Source organism: Arachis ipaensis, chromosome B3 (assembly GCF_059453495.1).
Source record: "Arachis ipaensis isolate K30076 ecotype BB chromosome B3, ASM5945349v1, whole genome shotgun sequence".
Lineage (NCBI taxonomy): Eukaryota > Viridiplantae > Streptophyta > Magnoliopsida > Fabales > Fabaceae > Arachis > Arachis ipaensis.
The window spans coordinates 130,273,275-130,289,298 of NC_142438.1; the positions used below are offsets into that span (position 1 = coordinate 130,273,275).

At 32.8% G+C, this 16,024-nt stretch overlaps 1 protein-coding gene across 1 annotated transcript; it reads right to left on the reverse strand.

Annotated features, from left to right (window-relative positions):
* Positions 1 to 910: 910 nt before the first annotated feature.
* Positions 911 to 3,411, reverse strand: HCC2 (Thioredoxin superfamily protein). Its single transcript, XM_016334424.3, has 8 exons — positions 3,199 to 3,411; positions 3,018 to 3,098; positions 2,817 to 2,940; positions 2,667 to 2,742; positions 1,832 to 2,038; positions 1,646 to 1,735; positions 1,383 to 1,515; positions 911 to 1,298 (listed from the first exon to the last, which is right to left on the reverse strand). Exons 2-8 carry the CDS (start codon positions 3,080 to 3,082, stop codon positions 1,184 to 1,186), a joined length of 810 nt encoding a protein of 269 aa, XP_016189910.1. The 5' UTR covers positions 3,083 to 3,098; positions 3,199 to 3,411; the 3' UTR covers positions 911 to 1,183.
* Between the last annotated feature and the right edge of the window lie 12,613 nt (positions 3,412 to 16,024).

Genomic DNA, 16,024 nt, shown 5'->3' on the forward strand with positions numbered 1-16,024 from the left:
CGGTTCGCGAATGAGACATTTTCCGGCGAGTCGCGACAGCGGAGAGTGATTAATAGCGCGATTGCGCCGCCGAGAGATTCGGAGTAGAGGAAGGAAAGAAGAGAAGGATCGAAGCGAGAGCGAAATTCGTTGAAGAAGGCGATGCAGTCGTCGACGACGGGGTTGATGTTAGGGATGTGGGCGATGAGGTCGTCGGAGAAGCCGTGGCCCTGATGGTCAATGGCGCAGGTGGCGAATCTGGCCTTGGCGAAGTAGATGGCGGTGAGCTGGAGGAACCAGCTGGATTCGCCGGTAAATCCGTGAACGAGGACGAGGGTTCCGGTGACGGTTGCGGGGGGTAGCGGGAGCCACCATTGTGTGAAGAGCTTGAGGGGTGGTGGTGGGTGAAGGTGGTGATAGTGAGATTTGAGATTTGAAAGGAAAAGAGGAGTGGTGGTAGGGTGAAGAGGGTTAGGGTTAGAAAGGTGATTGGGTGAAAGAGGTGGTATGGTAGTGAAGATAAGGGTAATTTAGGGATTTTAAGTAATTTTTTAGTGTTTGGATAATTTTGTTGTGTAAAACCCATATTTCATGGTAATTTACTTTTTCTATGGATAGATATATCAGCATCTTCAACTTTCGTAGATATAAATGGTAGTTTCCTCTTTAGCAATAAATAGATCCTTATCTATTTCATGTTGGCATTTAACATCTAACTTTAACATGACACATCAACAATTTTGTCAACACCTGGACAAAATGAATATTTGTTTAGTTAGAGGTCGCTCATTACTTAAATTCCTTATACTAAATAAAACATAAATTAGCAGCTTCAAGTTTATCATGTAAATAACAAAGATTCATCCCATTCTAGTTTTCATAGTTAACCTAGCTAAAGTTTTTAATATCAGTCATACACGCAGTATCAAACTTAAGGAAAAAATTGTTAGATTAAGGTATCAATGCTAAAACTGAGACATCCGTGTAAAGCTTCTATTCAAAATGTTATCAAAGAAGATATCAACCAAAGTTAAAATGATAAGATCTTGTACAGATCATATCGCCACCGCAAATGTTTTTCCCCTTTATGCAGTCTGATAGACATTTGAATTCATTCTTCAACCGCCAAAGTTGCTTCCTCAATGTAAATTATTTGGGATTTCACGAGGGAAAAAACAATGGTTAAAAGAAATATTGAACTGGATTATACAGTCAAGGGTTTTCTCTTTAGTTCTTTCGATATAGCTTCTGACAACTCCTTTGCATTATACTCTACTCCGAAGCATCTCACAACCTCCATGTTGGGGTTTAACAAATACCTGATTGTTTTAAAAAGAACTTATACCTTTAGGTAAGAAGCAGAACAAATTACAGAAGGAAACAAGGGTAAAAGAAGGGCTTACATGCTATGGGAACAGTCAACAAGATAATCGCCACCATCATCTTCAACTTTTTTAAAATAAACACGATATTCTTGTGCCATCTGCCTAATAGCTGTGACAGGCCCAGTTAATCCAATGATTCTAGAGTCAAACTCTGCAGTACATCAAAAGGAAGCCAGATGACAAATGTTCATGAGACAAACATTATTAAGGTAGGGGAAGGATGAAAACATCAAGCATAATTTTGCAAAGGCTGAAGTTTCAGTAACGAGAAACAATCTAACCTTTAAGGTATGCATGAAGCTGCGAGGGAGTATCACGTTGAGGATCAATGGTAACAAATACCGGTAAAATCTTGAGATGTTCTTTAGATTCTTCATCCAAATACGATATATAATGTTAAGGTTAATTCATAAATGGAACTGACTTATATAATATGGTAAAGGTAAACATAGACAGAAGTGTCAAACCTAAAATATCAATTGCCTTGGCCATGATCAAAACTTGCTCTGGCCCAATATCAGGGGATGAGGTATAACCGAAGTAGAGAAGAACCCAATTCCCAAGAAAATTACGTTCTGTAACTGTTTGTTTGTCTGTATTAATAAGCGAAAAGGGACCTCCAATTATGGGTCCATTGACAATATTTCTGCTGCGGCTATCAGCCTGTTGATGACCTGATCCAAATCAAATGAGCAATTAATACAACAAACAGCAGCTAATCAGTAACAGAGATGTCCTGTGTGCATATGAGATTATATTACAAGAATAACAAACAAGAATTTGAAGGCAGATTAAGGGAAACAAACTTATTTTTTATCCTGAACTTGAATTTTCATCGACAACAAGAAACAAAGGGGTATGGAACTAAGAGAAATCAAGCATCCACCTGAACATGTTTGTCCACATACACATAGGTGTAGGCAAGCAATCATAAAATCACAATTGGCCTAGGCGGAACTGGCACATCACATTGTCATTATCCATAACCTTAAGATTTATAATAAAACTAAGTGCAAAAGATATTTGCACATGATTTAAAGATACCTAATGGCACTCAAGACAACGCCTTGTATTCAGCAAAACTCAAACAGCGAAATTTGCGACAATCAGCGGCACTATCCCAAGATATTTCTACACAACAAATGATACCTTACGACACACTCATCGCTGAATCAAAAGTGACTGAATGACAATATAACAAGATAAGGATGAAAAAGAGAGCATGAATGAAACAGCTGCATAACAATAGATAAACAGAAGAAAGCGTTTGAAGCAGATAATGTGAGAATGGGAATTAGTTACCTTTGGGAACAGCTCTCCTCTCATCGTTGTAATGAAAGAAAGCAGCAAAGCCAGCAAATCCTAGAAGAGCAGCTGACTGCAGGAGAAGATACAGTGAGAAAAGCAATAAACTCGAAAAGAATGATTTCCTCTTAGAAGAAGAGAACTTACAAGAGCATAAGTAGCGAAGGAGCGAGAAGGCTGGGAGGGCGGTCCACTAGGGTATACAGAACGACCATTGGACTTCGCTTTCAAGTGTGGCGTCGACTTGGTATAGCTCACAGATGGAACAAACCTATCACAGAAACCGCACTCAAAATTGAATTCAATTGGAAAACGAAATCTGAAATCGAAGATGTGTGTCTAGTGTACCTGGGAAGAAGAGCTGTGAGAGCGTGGCGCCTCGAGGGAAACAGCACCAACCTTGAAACGGGCATCGCTAATTAATTAAACCTGGAATGGAGACAAACCCCATGTCAATGCTCCTTCACCGTTCAATCAAATAATTCTATTATTTTACGCCCAGATGCTAACTAGTAACTACGTTGTTCACCTGCTTTTCCAATCATTTTCTCGTGCTGCCTCAAATCCACAATACTCATTCCCGCGGCGCTCTGCTTTGGGGGTTCATACATCCGTTTTTGCTTTTGGGTATTCAACGGGGCCTAAGCCCAGAGAAAAACGGACATTATAGAGCAGAAACTAGTAAACTACTCGGGGCATACAGACTCCATTAACATCATCAATAATGAGAGCTTCAAGCTCTACTGGCGGGGTATCTAAAAACTCAAATCCAGGTTTGCGTTTTGTTTTTTTGGGTCTAGGAAGGTTGTGCTTTAAGAGTTATTGTTCATGTATATGGGCCTTATAATACCAAAAACAATATTTATTGGACTTACATACCCAACGACCATCATTATTAAAAATTGGGCAATAGCGTTTTTTTTCTTAAATAGATTGGATAAGCTAGTTTTATTTTTGTTTTGGGCTTAGTGCCCCTTTGTTAACCAAAACAAAAAAAAAACAAAAAAAAAAAGGATAGTATTTAAAAGACTGGCTGAAATTAAGAACGAGAGCCTAAATTAAATCTTTGTATTGTATTTGGTGTAAAGTGTATATGACTGAGTTATTATATCTTAGTATTTTATTTAGTTTAAGATAAGTATAAAATTTAAACAAATAAAATTATCTAAATACTTTTATTAATTAAAAATAAAAAACAAAATAAAACAAATAAAATACATTGCTTCTTAAAAAGTTTTATTGTCTTTGAAGTTTGCAAAAAAATTTTAAAAATATTATGAAGTTTTATTTTGTTTTAATTTTGTCTCAAAATTTTTTTATTTATATTAAATATATTTCTGACAGCTAAAATTTCAAAAAAATTATGATCAATTCAACAATAATGTATAATAACTATGTTTGATTTACTTGTATTGAAAGTTGTTTTTATAAAATTATTGTTAAATTGGTCATAAATTTTTTGAATAATTAACTGTTAGAAATAAATTTGATACAAATTAAAAACTTTTAGAATAGAATTAAAATAAAACAAAATTTAAAAATATTTTTAAAATTTTTAACAAATTTTAAGAATAAAAAATATATTTTACCCAGGATAATATTATGATTATCACTATGGAATTAGACTTTTATTATTAGGGGTGACAACGGGGCGGGTAGGGGCGGATTTTTTCTCTACCCGACCCCGCCCTGCCATACAACAACCCGCATGAAACCCGCCCCACTTCTACCCGCGGGTAGTAAAACGTTGAACCCTAACCCTCCCCTGCGGGTACCCGCCCCGCTCCTACCCGCCCCTATAATTATTAAAATTCAATAAATAAAATTAATTTTCAAAATTTATATAACCATCATCACATACATAACATAAATTAAAGTAAAAATTTAAATATGATACAATATTATTAATCATTTACTAATTATTTTACATATATTATATATATTATATATATAGCGGGGGGTATTACCTAAATCCGACCCCGTCCCCGCCCCTCCTAAGAACCCGCCCGGAGCGGGTAGGGGCGGGATGGGTACCTATGAGTTCGGGTAGTATTGCCATCCCTATTTATTATCTAAAACACAGTTGAGTGTTAAGTGCAGGTAGAATAGTTCTAAGAGAGGAATCAGCCCATTGAAGGAAAAAAACATGAATTCTGTTTTGCTGCTTGCATTTCTACGTGTATCACTTTTTCTACGTTACATCGTAGCTGATGCACCTCCATTCGCAACTGGAGACTTCACTGCTTCATAGTAGAGATTGGAATGTTGTTGTCGGCGAGGTGGTCGACAATAAAAGGAAGATGGCAGCACAACACGGAGGTTGGCAATGATGATGATGAATGAGGATGTGTTGAAAGAAGGGAGAAGGAGTAAAAGAAGAAGAAAAAAGTGTGACAAGTGGGATAAGGGTAATTTTTGAAGTAAATGTTATTAAAATTTTAGTTTTTATCTTTAAAAATTTCAGTCTCTTGTATATTCACTTTCTAAAGGTACTCAAAAGATTAAAATTGTGTTCCGATACTAAAATTTTAGTTGCAATCTCTGGCCACAAAATATAATATTAAGCCTCAGCCTTCAATTCTAGTTCTAATCTTTGAAAATTATATAATACTACTTACGAGTTCTATCCACACTTGACTTAGCTAAGTTTTAAATCCACATATATTTGTTGGAAGGCATACATGATGACCATTAAACTAAGGTCTTGCGTGTGGGTAATAGTGTTTGATTATCAATACTGTCTAGGATCGCATTGGGTCGTACAACAAGGGCCATAAGTCTCTTGCCTCTGACTACCAAACCAAAAAAGAAAAATAAAATTATTGAAGAGCCATTATATTTCAATAACTTTGCTAGATAACCAACTAGGACGTAGGTCGCAACAAAAAATTCAATAACACAAAAAATTATTCCAAACTCAGTTAAACTTAATCCTAATTTCACTTCTCACTTTTACGCACTGCAAAATTCAAAAAACAACCACACACCCATTTTCCTTTCTTTTCACGCTGCCGCTCCACTTTCTGTAGCTACACCATCACCTTTTATTGGTGCCGAAGATTCTCACATCGGAGCAACAAGCGGCGTGTCAATCCACTGACGACGATGAGAGGAGCCCCACGAAAGCATACCCGAGCACCGTCACCACCCCCCCCCGCCCCCCACACAACCCATCTGCCCGCCCTCGACCCGCTGCGACTGTCCAACTGACTAAGCAATTGCCCGCAACCCCCCTAGTCGACAATGACATCAGCAACCACGAAAGGATGTTTTTTCTGTAAGACTCTGGATATTGTTTTTGTTAAATTTGAGATGTTTCTTTTGCCGAAATTGGAAGTTTTCTTTGATTAAACTTGGGATGCTTTTTCATTTCAGTTATGGATGTTTCTTTTGTTAGACTTTCGATGTTTCTTCTCTTTAACTTGGAATGTTTTTTTTGGTAGACTTTTAATATATATTTTTTTTTGTTAAACATGGGATGTTTTTAGTTTAAACTTGGGATATTTCTTTTGTTAAACTTTGAATATTTTTTTGTTCACATTGAGATATTTTTTTCGTTAAACTTATGGATGTTTTTTCTTATTAGACGGCTGCCAACAGGAGGACCTTGACATGAAAGGACCGACGGGCACGGCGAGATTTGAGCGGCCCGACGTCACAGCAAGTCCTGCCGTAGGGGGCCTCGCACACGATCAACACTTGATGAAAAAGGAACAGCATCGCCACAATTGGAGGGAGGTTGATGGAGAGGACGCCGTCGCGAGTGGCAGATGCAGTGGAGGGAAAGGACATAGGGGCGAGTGGCAGACGCGGTGGAGGAAAAGATGTCAGTTATATAATGATAGTCAATGGAAGGATACGTTGCGCTAATCCTAATTTCGTGACACTAATCCTAATTGTTATTTAAAATTCTTTTTTTTAATTTAAAATTTTATTTTTTTAAATAAATTGTTCAAATTAGCTAATGGTGTAGTTGGCTCTCTATACTTTTTTATATTTTAATGTGCAAAAAAGATTTTGAATCTATGATCAAAACAAATTAATTCTTCTTAATTTTGAACATATTTACCAAGTCTTTTTTAATTAATAAGTGATTTATTTAATAAGGTATTAATTTCTCAATTTTTTTATATTTTAAAATTTTCAAATTAAAATATTAAAAAAAGTAACTTTTATAAATCATGATATCTGTGTACTAAAATTATTTAGTAATTAGTCTTTTATATAGAATAAATATTAAAATATAAATATATATTAAAAATAAAAATATATAATAACTATTTTTTTAGTGTTTATATAGCATTTTATATTTCTATATGTGTTGCTAAAAGGTAAAAACCACCAAGGGTTAGGAGAATAAAGCCATCTGCCCGTATGACAAACTGTTGGTAGATCTCTTTATTTATCGTAGCTAATTTATCGTAGGATTTAACTATGTTGCATTTAAAAATACATTTTAATTGTATTCAATGTATTAGAATATATAAAAAATATTTTTAATAAAACATTTTTATACTTTTACAATATATTGTTAAGACACATGTTATCAAAATTATTTATGGTATAAATATCTGTTTCAGTATTAAAATATATATTTCTGACTAAAAATTTAGATTTGAATTTTTATTTCTTCACTCTTTGAAAGTTGAAATGAGCATAAATTTTCATGTTGGTAATTGTGAGTTGTGACCCCAAAAAACAAAGAATAATGAGGAAAGGTGAGCGGTCAATGCCTGGGATCGGGTGCAGATTACAATACGTAGCTCCAAGTCAGGTTTCCTGGGCACTCGGCACCATTACCATACACTCACCCACTTCGTAGACTTGTAATACCTTTGACTTGGTCCTCCTCCTTTCATTTTTTCCCATTTTATAAAACGTTATTCGCATACATACACGAGGTTCCATTTCCCTATTTGTTAACGTAATAGGAATAATATCTAATAACGTGCCCCATAAGAAAGAAATGGCTAAACAAATTAGGTAGCATTGGACTTGTCAAAAGGGCGAGTGGTATCAACTGCTTCAAATCTCAGTCATCGCATTGATCCCGACTTGAATGAAAACTATGTTTGTCTATTCACATCATTGTCTACATAACATAACCAATAATCTTCATATCAACAAAACAGGTGTCCTACCCCACCTTAGCCTGCACCTGCAGTGTAGAGACACACACCCTCTCTCTTGTTTGTACTCTTCTTTTTCATTTCTCGTGCTTTCGAATTTTCAAGACTTTACCTCAATCTCAAAGGAATATATGCCAACACCCTGTCCCTACCGCATTTTACATGAGCCACGCAAAATTTAATAATTCGCAATTATATAATCATTCTTAACAGTATAATAATTCAATAAATAGTCTTATGAAACAAAAAAAGGATGTGAACAATATAATATACAATCAATAAACGAAATTTGTTTTCCATATTAGGTCACTAGGGTTGAATTCTCCAAAAATATATAAATTATATGTTATATATTGTTGTCAATTCTATAATTTAACTATTTTATCCATTTTAAATAGGAGTGTTTATGAGTAGAATTCGATTCACAAATTTATAATAAATATTTAAATTCGATTCAAAAATTATAGATAAAATTTAATCCACACACTAACAGAATTAGGTTGCAGATTAATGATAAATATTTGTGGATTTGATCACAAATTAGAGAATCTTATTTCTCCAATTCCTTTCCCTTCCCAATTTGATGTTCCTCTTGGCTCATTCCTTCAATCCCTCTCCTCAGTCCCCAACCACCACCATCGTTCATCTTTTTTGCCGCGCTGCTGCCAAGCTAGAGGTTGATCTTCACATTTCTAGCACTTGTCACGTTTGAGGATCCTCATTCCTCTCTCTTCCTCGGGTTTGGAGTTCATCGCGTTGTACATCGCCGCTTCGATCATTTCTGCTTTGCCGTTCATCAAATCACAGCTTTTGTTCTTCATTGAATCTCTATCTCTATTCATCGTTGCCTTGTTCGCCTATCCTCCTCCGCTCTCGTCCTCCATGCTCAACCTATATCACTGTTCTTCATGTTCATCCAATCGCGATTTTACTTCATTTTTTGTTCCTGCATTCTTGTTGTTTTTGTTATATGTGTTGTAATTGGTGTTCTGCTTGAGATTTGGAGAACCTAATTATTTTGTTAGTTTTTGTTAAATTTTATTATTTTTGTTAATTTTTTTTATAGTTTTTGTTAATTTTTTTATAGTTTTTGTATATTTTGTTAAATCTCGAATAATTTTTTTTTCGGATATATCCGAAATTTGATCCTATTCGCAAATGTGCGGATCGGATTGGATCTGAGTATAAAAAATACAGATATTATTAGATCTGATCCAATCCGATAGTTTTAGTGCGGATCGGATTGAGATTTTGACCATGTTTGATTCGGTTCGATCTGTAAACATCTCTAATTTTAAATTTTTCTAAAATTATAAAACGTTAATAACATTTTGTCTTTAGATAATTTAAAAAATATTCCAAATACATAATTGATATTTTACCTTTTAGAAGATTAAAAAAGATTATAATACCTGAAGTAGAGTTTCCAAACTTATGAGTAACGATCCTAATCCATGTCGTGTTGGTACTAAATTAGGAGAATAATCTGTAAAACATTTTGATACCTAAGTCAATAGTGCTTTTAGGTGATAATTAGAGAATCGTGTGTACCTACTGTGTTTTTCTTTTTCAGTTTTTTCTTTATATCATCTTTTCGATGTAATGCCATGATTTGGCAATGTATCGAGTTATTATCTTTTATGTTCTTTGATTACCTTTCTATTAAACTTTGTTTGAACTTGTAACGTAATTGATACACCAATATTTCGTGGTATATTTTAGGCTGAATTGAGTGGATTTTATCCATTATTCTCACACTTATGCATAGAAATTGCATGTTTTACATTTTCCTTCCAAATTTTGTGTTTTGATTGAAAACATGCTTCTTTAGCCTTAAATTTGTTAATTTTAATCCGTCTTTGTTACCATTCGACGCCGTGATATGTGTGTTAAGTGATTTCAGGTTTTCCGGGGCAGGAATGCCTTAGAGGATGGAAAGGAAGCATGCAAAAGTGGAAGGAACACAAGAAATTGAAGTTTGGAGAAGCTGGCAGTGACGCGTACGCGTGGGTGACGCGTACGCGTGGTAGAGCGTCACGTGCTGCAATTTGTAGAAAATGATGGGGGCGATTTATGGGCTCCTTTTGACCCAGTTTCAGGCCCGAAAACACTGATTAGAGGCTACAGAGTGGAGTTGGAAGGGTCATTCAAATCATTCACACTTATCATTCACATTAGTTAGGTTTTAGATGTAGTTTTCTAGAGAGAGGCTCTCTCCTCTCTCTAGGTTTTAAGGTTTTTAGGCTTTTCTCAATTTCAGATTTCTACTTTGCTTTAATTTAGTTTTCTTCTACTCTTACTTGTTCTAGCACTTTAGTTATCTATTACTCTTATTGATTCCTTTGTTTTGTCCATTTAGTTTATGAACTCTTATGTTACTCTCAATCCCCTTTTTTAATGCAATTTTATGTTTCATGTTTATGGCTTCTTTATTTAATTGTTGGTTGTTGATTTATTGCAATTGTTAGTCTTAGGTTTTATTATTTCTTATTACCTTTCTATGTTTTTATTTTGTGCCTCAAGTGTTTGATAAAATGTTTGATTGGATTTTAAATTAGAATTCTATGTTCTTAGCTTAGATTGAGTAAATTGGAGACTCTTGAATTGTCAAAGTCTCTTGTTAGTTGGTGATTAAAAGTTGCTAGTTGGTTTGAGTTTCACTAACTCTAGTCTTTGATTAGGACTCGTGAACTCAAGTTGAATTACTCACTTGACTTACATTCAATTGTTAGAGGTTAACTAAGTGAGAGCAAAAGGCAATTACCATCACAAGTGACTATGATAATAGAGATAGGAATTCCAATTATCAATCTTTGTAAAAAATTTTCTTAATTGTTAGTTTACTTTTTTATTGTTTATATTTCTTGTTTCTTATTCCAAAACCCCAAAAACATTTTTCCATAATCAATAGTAAAAACACTTCCCTCTAATTCCTTGAGAGACGACTCGATATTTAAATATTTCGGTTAATTTTATTAGGTTTGCTTAATTGACAAACAATTTAAATTTTGATTGAAGTTTAATCCTCGATTTAGACTATACTTACAACGCAATATTTTTGTAAAAATCTTTACCGACATTTTTCCTCCGTCAGTAATATACTCGTTTAATCATTATTGAAAAAGGATTATTCTTATCCATAACAAATACGTTATTTTTAATTGTGTTGTTACTACAATAATATAAAATATTAAGATAACTAGATATTCTCGTATTTTACACATAAATTAATAATATGTAAAAACTTTAGTCTCAATATACATGTGGCAGTGCTTCCTTTTATTCTCTAAGGTAGCATTTAGTAATTGAGATTGGAAATTGAAACTCAATATTATAATTGATGGTTAGAGATTAAAATTAAAATTTTAATTTTAAAATACAAAATTTTGTTTTTTTAGGTAGTATTTGAAAGAGAGATAGAGACTGAGAGATTTAGATTGAGAGACAGAAATTGAAATAAATCTTAATATAGTATTTTGGTGTAAAGTGAAAGACAAAGACTAAAATATGAATGAAGCTCTAATTTAATTTGTACAAAAGGTAAAATTGGAATTAATTAATTGAAATAGGGGTATTTTAGATATAAAATGTTATTAAAATTTCAGTTTCTGTCCCTAAAAATTTCAATCTTCCGTGTCTCTACTTTTTGGAGATACTAAAATACTGAAATTTTGAGGATAGAGTCTGAAATTTTAGTACTATTCTTTGGGCCAAGAAATATGATATTGAGTCCTAGTCTCCCAATCTCTGTCTCCGTATCTCAAAACAAACGCTACCTTAGAACTTCCAAAAAGTGAAAACATAGGAGATTGAAATTTTTAAGGACAAGGACTGAAACTTTAATAACTTGTTCTTGAAATACCCACATTCAAAATTTTATATTCCAAGTCTACTCTTCACCCCCAACCCCACCCCACTTCTCACCCTACCCCACACCACACCACACCTCTTACCCCACCACCACACCTCTGTCACCACCAACAATAGTGTCGCATAAATCAGATTCAACAACAACAATCGCATAGCACCATGTCCTACCACCAACAACAATAATATCAAAAACAACAACAATCTCATAACATATATCAAATCATATTCAAAAGAGGACTTCAAAATCAAAATAGAAAAGAGAAGAATAGTAAGGCATAGAGGCAAAACGACAATGCGAAACTGGAACAGAGGCGTTACAGTGAACACAGGGATATAGAGGCGGCGTGACGAGCATAGAAAACGAAGGCGGCACGATGGACCATCAGTGAGCACAGGGAATAAAGGCGTAATAATCACAGTCTCAATTGAACCCACTTTGGGATGTTGTCGTGTTGCACAACCACTGACAAGAGATCAGATCAGAGCAGAGCTTTGACAAATACAAAATTTTAAAGAGGAGCAGAGTAAAATCTGTAGAGCGACAGAAAAAGTAGAGTTTGGTGAGGCACGAGACGCAACACAACAATTCACTGAAGAAAGAAGAATATAAAGATGAGAGAAAGAGAGAGAGAGAGAGGCTAGGGTTTAGGGACGAATTGAATAAAATTTCAAGGAGTTAGGGTTTTATTTTAACTAAAGTATATAAATAGAGGTAATTTAGTAATTCTATTTTTTATTTTATACCAAATAGATCAGAATACTAAAGGAAAAGTATATGGAATTAAGAGGTGATCAGCCAAAAAGTAAACAATTTAACTAATTTATAATTATATTTAATTAATTTTATTTATTTTTAATTTATAATATTTGATATTAATTACTTCTCACCCCAAATTAAAGTTCTGAATGATACGTTGGAGAAATAGGGACGGGGATCACGGAACTTCGAACAATCCCGATTCTTAGTATATAAAAAAATTTATAAAATATATAAAAGAATTTCCATTTAGTATGAAAAAGAAACATTCTGATACTTAGTAGAAGAAACATCCTAATGCCTAGCATAAGCACCATCCACGTAGAGATTTTAGATTCACCCATAGGCATTTGGCTAGTGTTTAGCTGGTACCCTCTTAATTTCCTAGCATTGTTGAATACTAAAACATAACTCAATCTTTTATATTTTACAATAAATATAATATTCTAATTTAATTTAGTCTTTATCTCTTAATTTCTATCTTTTAATTTCGGTCCCTATCTCAAATGCAAGTTAAATATATATATTTTTTTTAAATCATATAGATGTGCCTAGCCCGTGAACGAGATGCAGTGGCGGACTTAAATCCAGTAATAAAGTAGAGTATTAATTCATTTTAAATATAATTTAGCTTTCTCTATACTGTACAAGAATATTGCAAAAGATGAAAAAATATCAATTAGTGCTGTCTAATCATACATACATGTACATGTGAAGCATTTTGAATTTTCAAATTGTTCCCCTGGATAGGTTAGGTATATCTCATAAGCATCATTGATAAGAAATTTTGGCTTCCTCTGTAAAATATCATTCTTGTTTGTGTCGCGGTGACAAAATTGAAACGCAAAAGGAAAAACAAAACAAGAAATTAAAATGGATAAATATTATCCAAACACAACTGATTATCTTTTATTTTATTTAATTTGAATGTACAATTTGTAAAGACTCCAATAATAGTTGAACAATAATCGTCTTGTTTGATTGCCTATGCCTTTTCTACATTCGTTGCATTTGACTGTAGTATTATTATATATAGTAGATGTACAGCTTGATCACACCTTATAAAAAAAGGTTAAAAATTGACCACTTCATTGACCAAAAATATTTCTTTTTGATTTTCCTAATTTATCAATCTTGTTAATTTCGTATGATTTGTCTGTTCTGCTCATCTATTATACTGTTTTCAGTTATTATGGTACAATTCTATGTAGCTATATATGGTGATTGATTGGTGGTGGAGAATAAAACCAAAGAGGAGAACCACGAATGCTTATAGCTAGGTGAACGAACGAAAAAGAAATCAGAAAGTTGAGGCAAAAATATATTCTTCTTAGGGGGTTGCACAAGAGTGAAAGAAATCGCGATTTGGGGAATATATTCGGGGAACTTCAATAAACTTTTTCTTCCTTCAACCACTTTTCAACTCACTATTTTTATTTTTTCTTTTCCAAGTAAAAAAGAAAATTCACAACTCTTTTTTTTTTTTTTTTTTTTTTTGTATGTTGTATTCGGGACAATCTTATTTAAAATACAATAACTGATCAAACACTAAATGTTAGTGTCTCTCTCCGAAATAAACTAAAAAATATGTGTGAATTATGCGCCAACATCATCAAGAATTCACTATACTGCATAGTATATAACTATATATGCATGCAATGCACACTACGAAAAAAAAAAAAAAAAGACAACCTCTTTTTCTATCCGGTTGTATTTCAATCTTCAACAGGTGATAAATATGGATGCTCATCAAGGATCAATCAAATCAGAGAGCCAACATCATGAGCAGGAAAAATGTGTGTATGCCCAACATTTCAGTTACTGTTCATTTGATAAATAATGGATATATATCAGATTAGAGGTCCCATCAATATCATTTCCAAACCTTTCGTTGATTCACTATCATCACATAAAATTAATTTGTAAGTGGAAGGGACGATTACCACATACAGGAATACGAATTAAAGTAGTTTTACATGTTTAAGCAACATATATAGCACAACATAATTATTAGTTCATCAATATTCTTGGCGTATTAATTAATGGAGGGACACGTTTATAATGACCAAATCCACCTACGGTTTTGTAATGTACCGTAATTGTTTTGGAGTTTAGGTAGCACTGTGCTTTATATGAATAATATCTTGGTGGGAGAAAATCTCGGGGTAGGAAATTAAACGTTACAATGATCTACTATATCTAACCCAAATATTAAAGAAAAGTAAGCATACATAATATGAATAGATTGTAAAAGTAGCACTAGCAGTGTATGACCGAATCCTATAGTGTCTCCTCTTAGATACTCACTTATTCACATTTAATTTGGCTAATTATGATGATCATAATTGACTATATATCTCGACTCTTATAATATAGAAATTCTCTTAAACTGAAATTACAATCACAGTTTTATATATGTATACGTGTCAACAAAAAAAAAATGTATACGTATTACATATATAAAGAAAATGATTACCAATTATACACTGTATATAGTGATTCTTAATTCCTAAAATATAATTAGAGCGTGGTTAATTTGACAAAACATGCTAGTAAGTATACTAAGAAAAATGATCGAGAGTACTAACTAGTAATTGGTGTTTTAGTATTTCTATAGATAGTTAATATAGACTATAATTGAATATTCAAAAATTTGTGTGCCGTAAAAATTAGTTATGACATATTCGTATCTAAATATATGTGTTGTTTTACAAATTTTTTTTAATAATTATATTACGTATATATAAAAAATTATTATCAAATTAATCAATTATATAAAATAATATTAAAATACAACATCACATATATTTATATATAAAATAAATACATAAATTAATTTTTATATATTAACATAACATTTTTGTATTTTTAAAATATATTTTGTAGTCTACATATATTTTATACTAAAAATGTTAAGTACATACCAAAAATTATATACTTATGTATATTTATATAACTGAATTATATATTTTTAACTGAATAATCAGCTATTATAATAAATCTCTCATAATAAAATTATTTAACCTGTTATAATAGAATAATTAAATTTTTTATGATAGAATAATAATTTTTTTATAAAATACTAAATACATATTTGTATACCGTAACTAATTTATAGTTGATTTTTTATATATTGATTATATATAAAGGACTATTTTTAGTATATGATTATTAAATATAATATGAAAAGAGTAATGATTGAAATTGGTTTCTAACAAAACTGTTTTTTATTTTATATTTTAGTAAACAAATAAACAGTGTAAATATGTTATGACGAAGAAATTATACGGACCGGTGCTGCCAGCGCCACAAACCGAGTTGCTTCTTTTTAAAATACAAAGTTCATAGTAGATAATTGAACGCTAATACTTGTTCGTTATTTGAATTTAAAAGAGAAAAAGAATGTTTCTGTTCCTTTTAACATCTTAGTTTCGTTTGTTGGAGCGAACTTAGTTCGATGTTGTTGAACTAGATTCATCGACCGAGCACCTTAGATAGTATCAGGCTATCAGCACATTTAAGCACAAAAAAGACGCTACTGTAAAAGTATTAAAGTAATCCTCTGAAAGACTGAAGCATAATATATTATTGGCTATTAG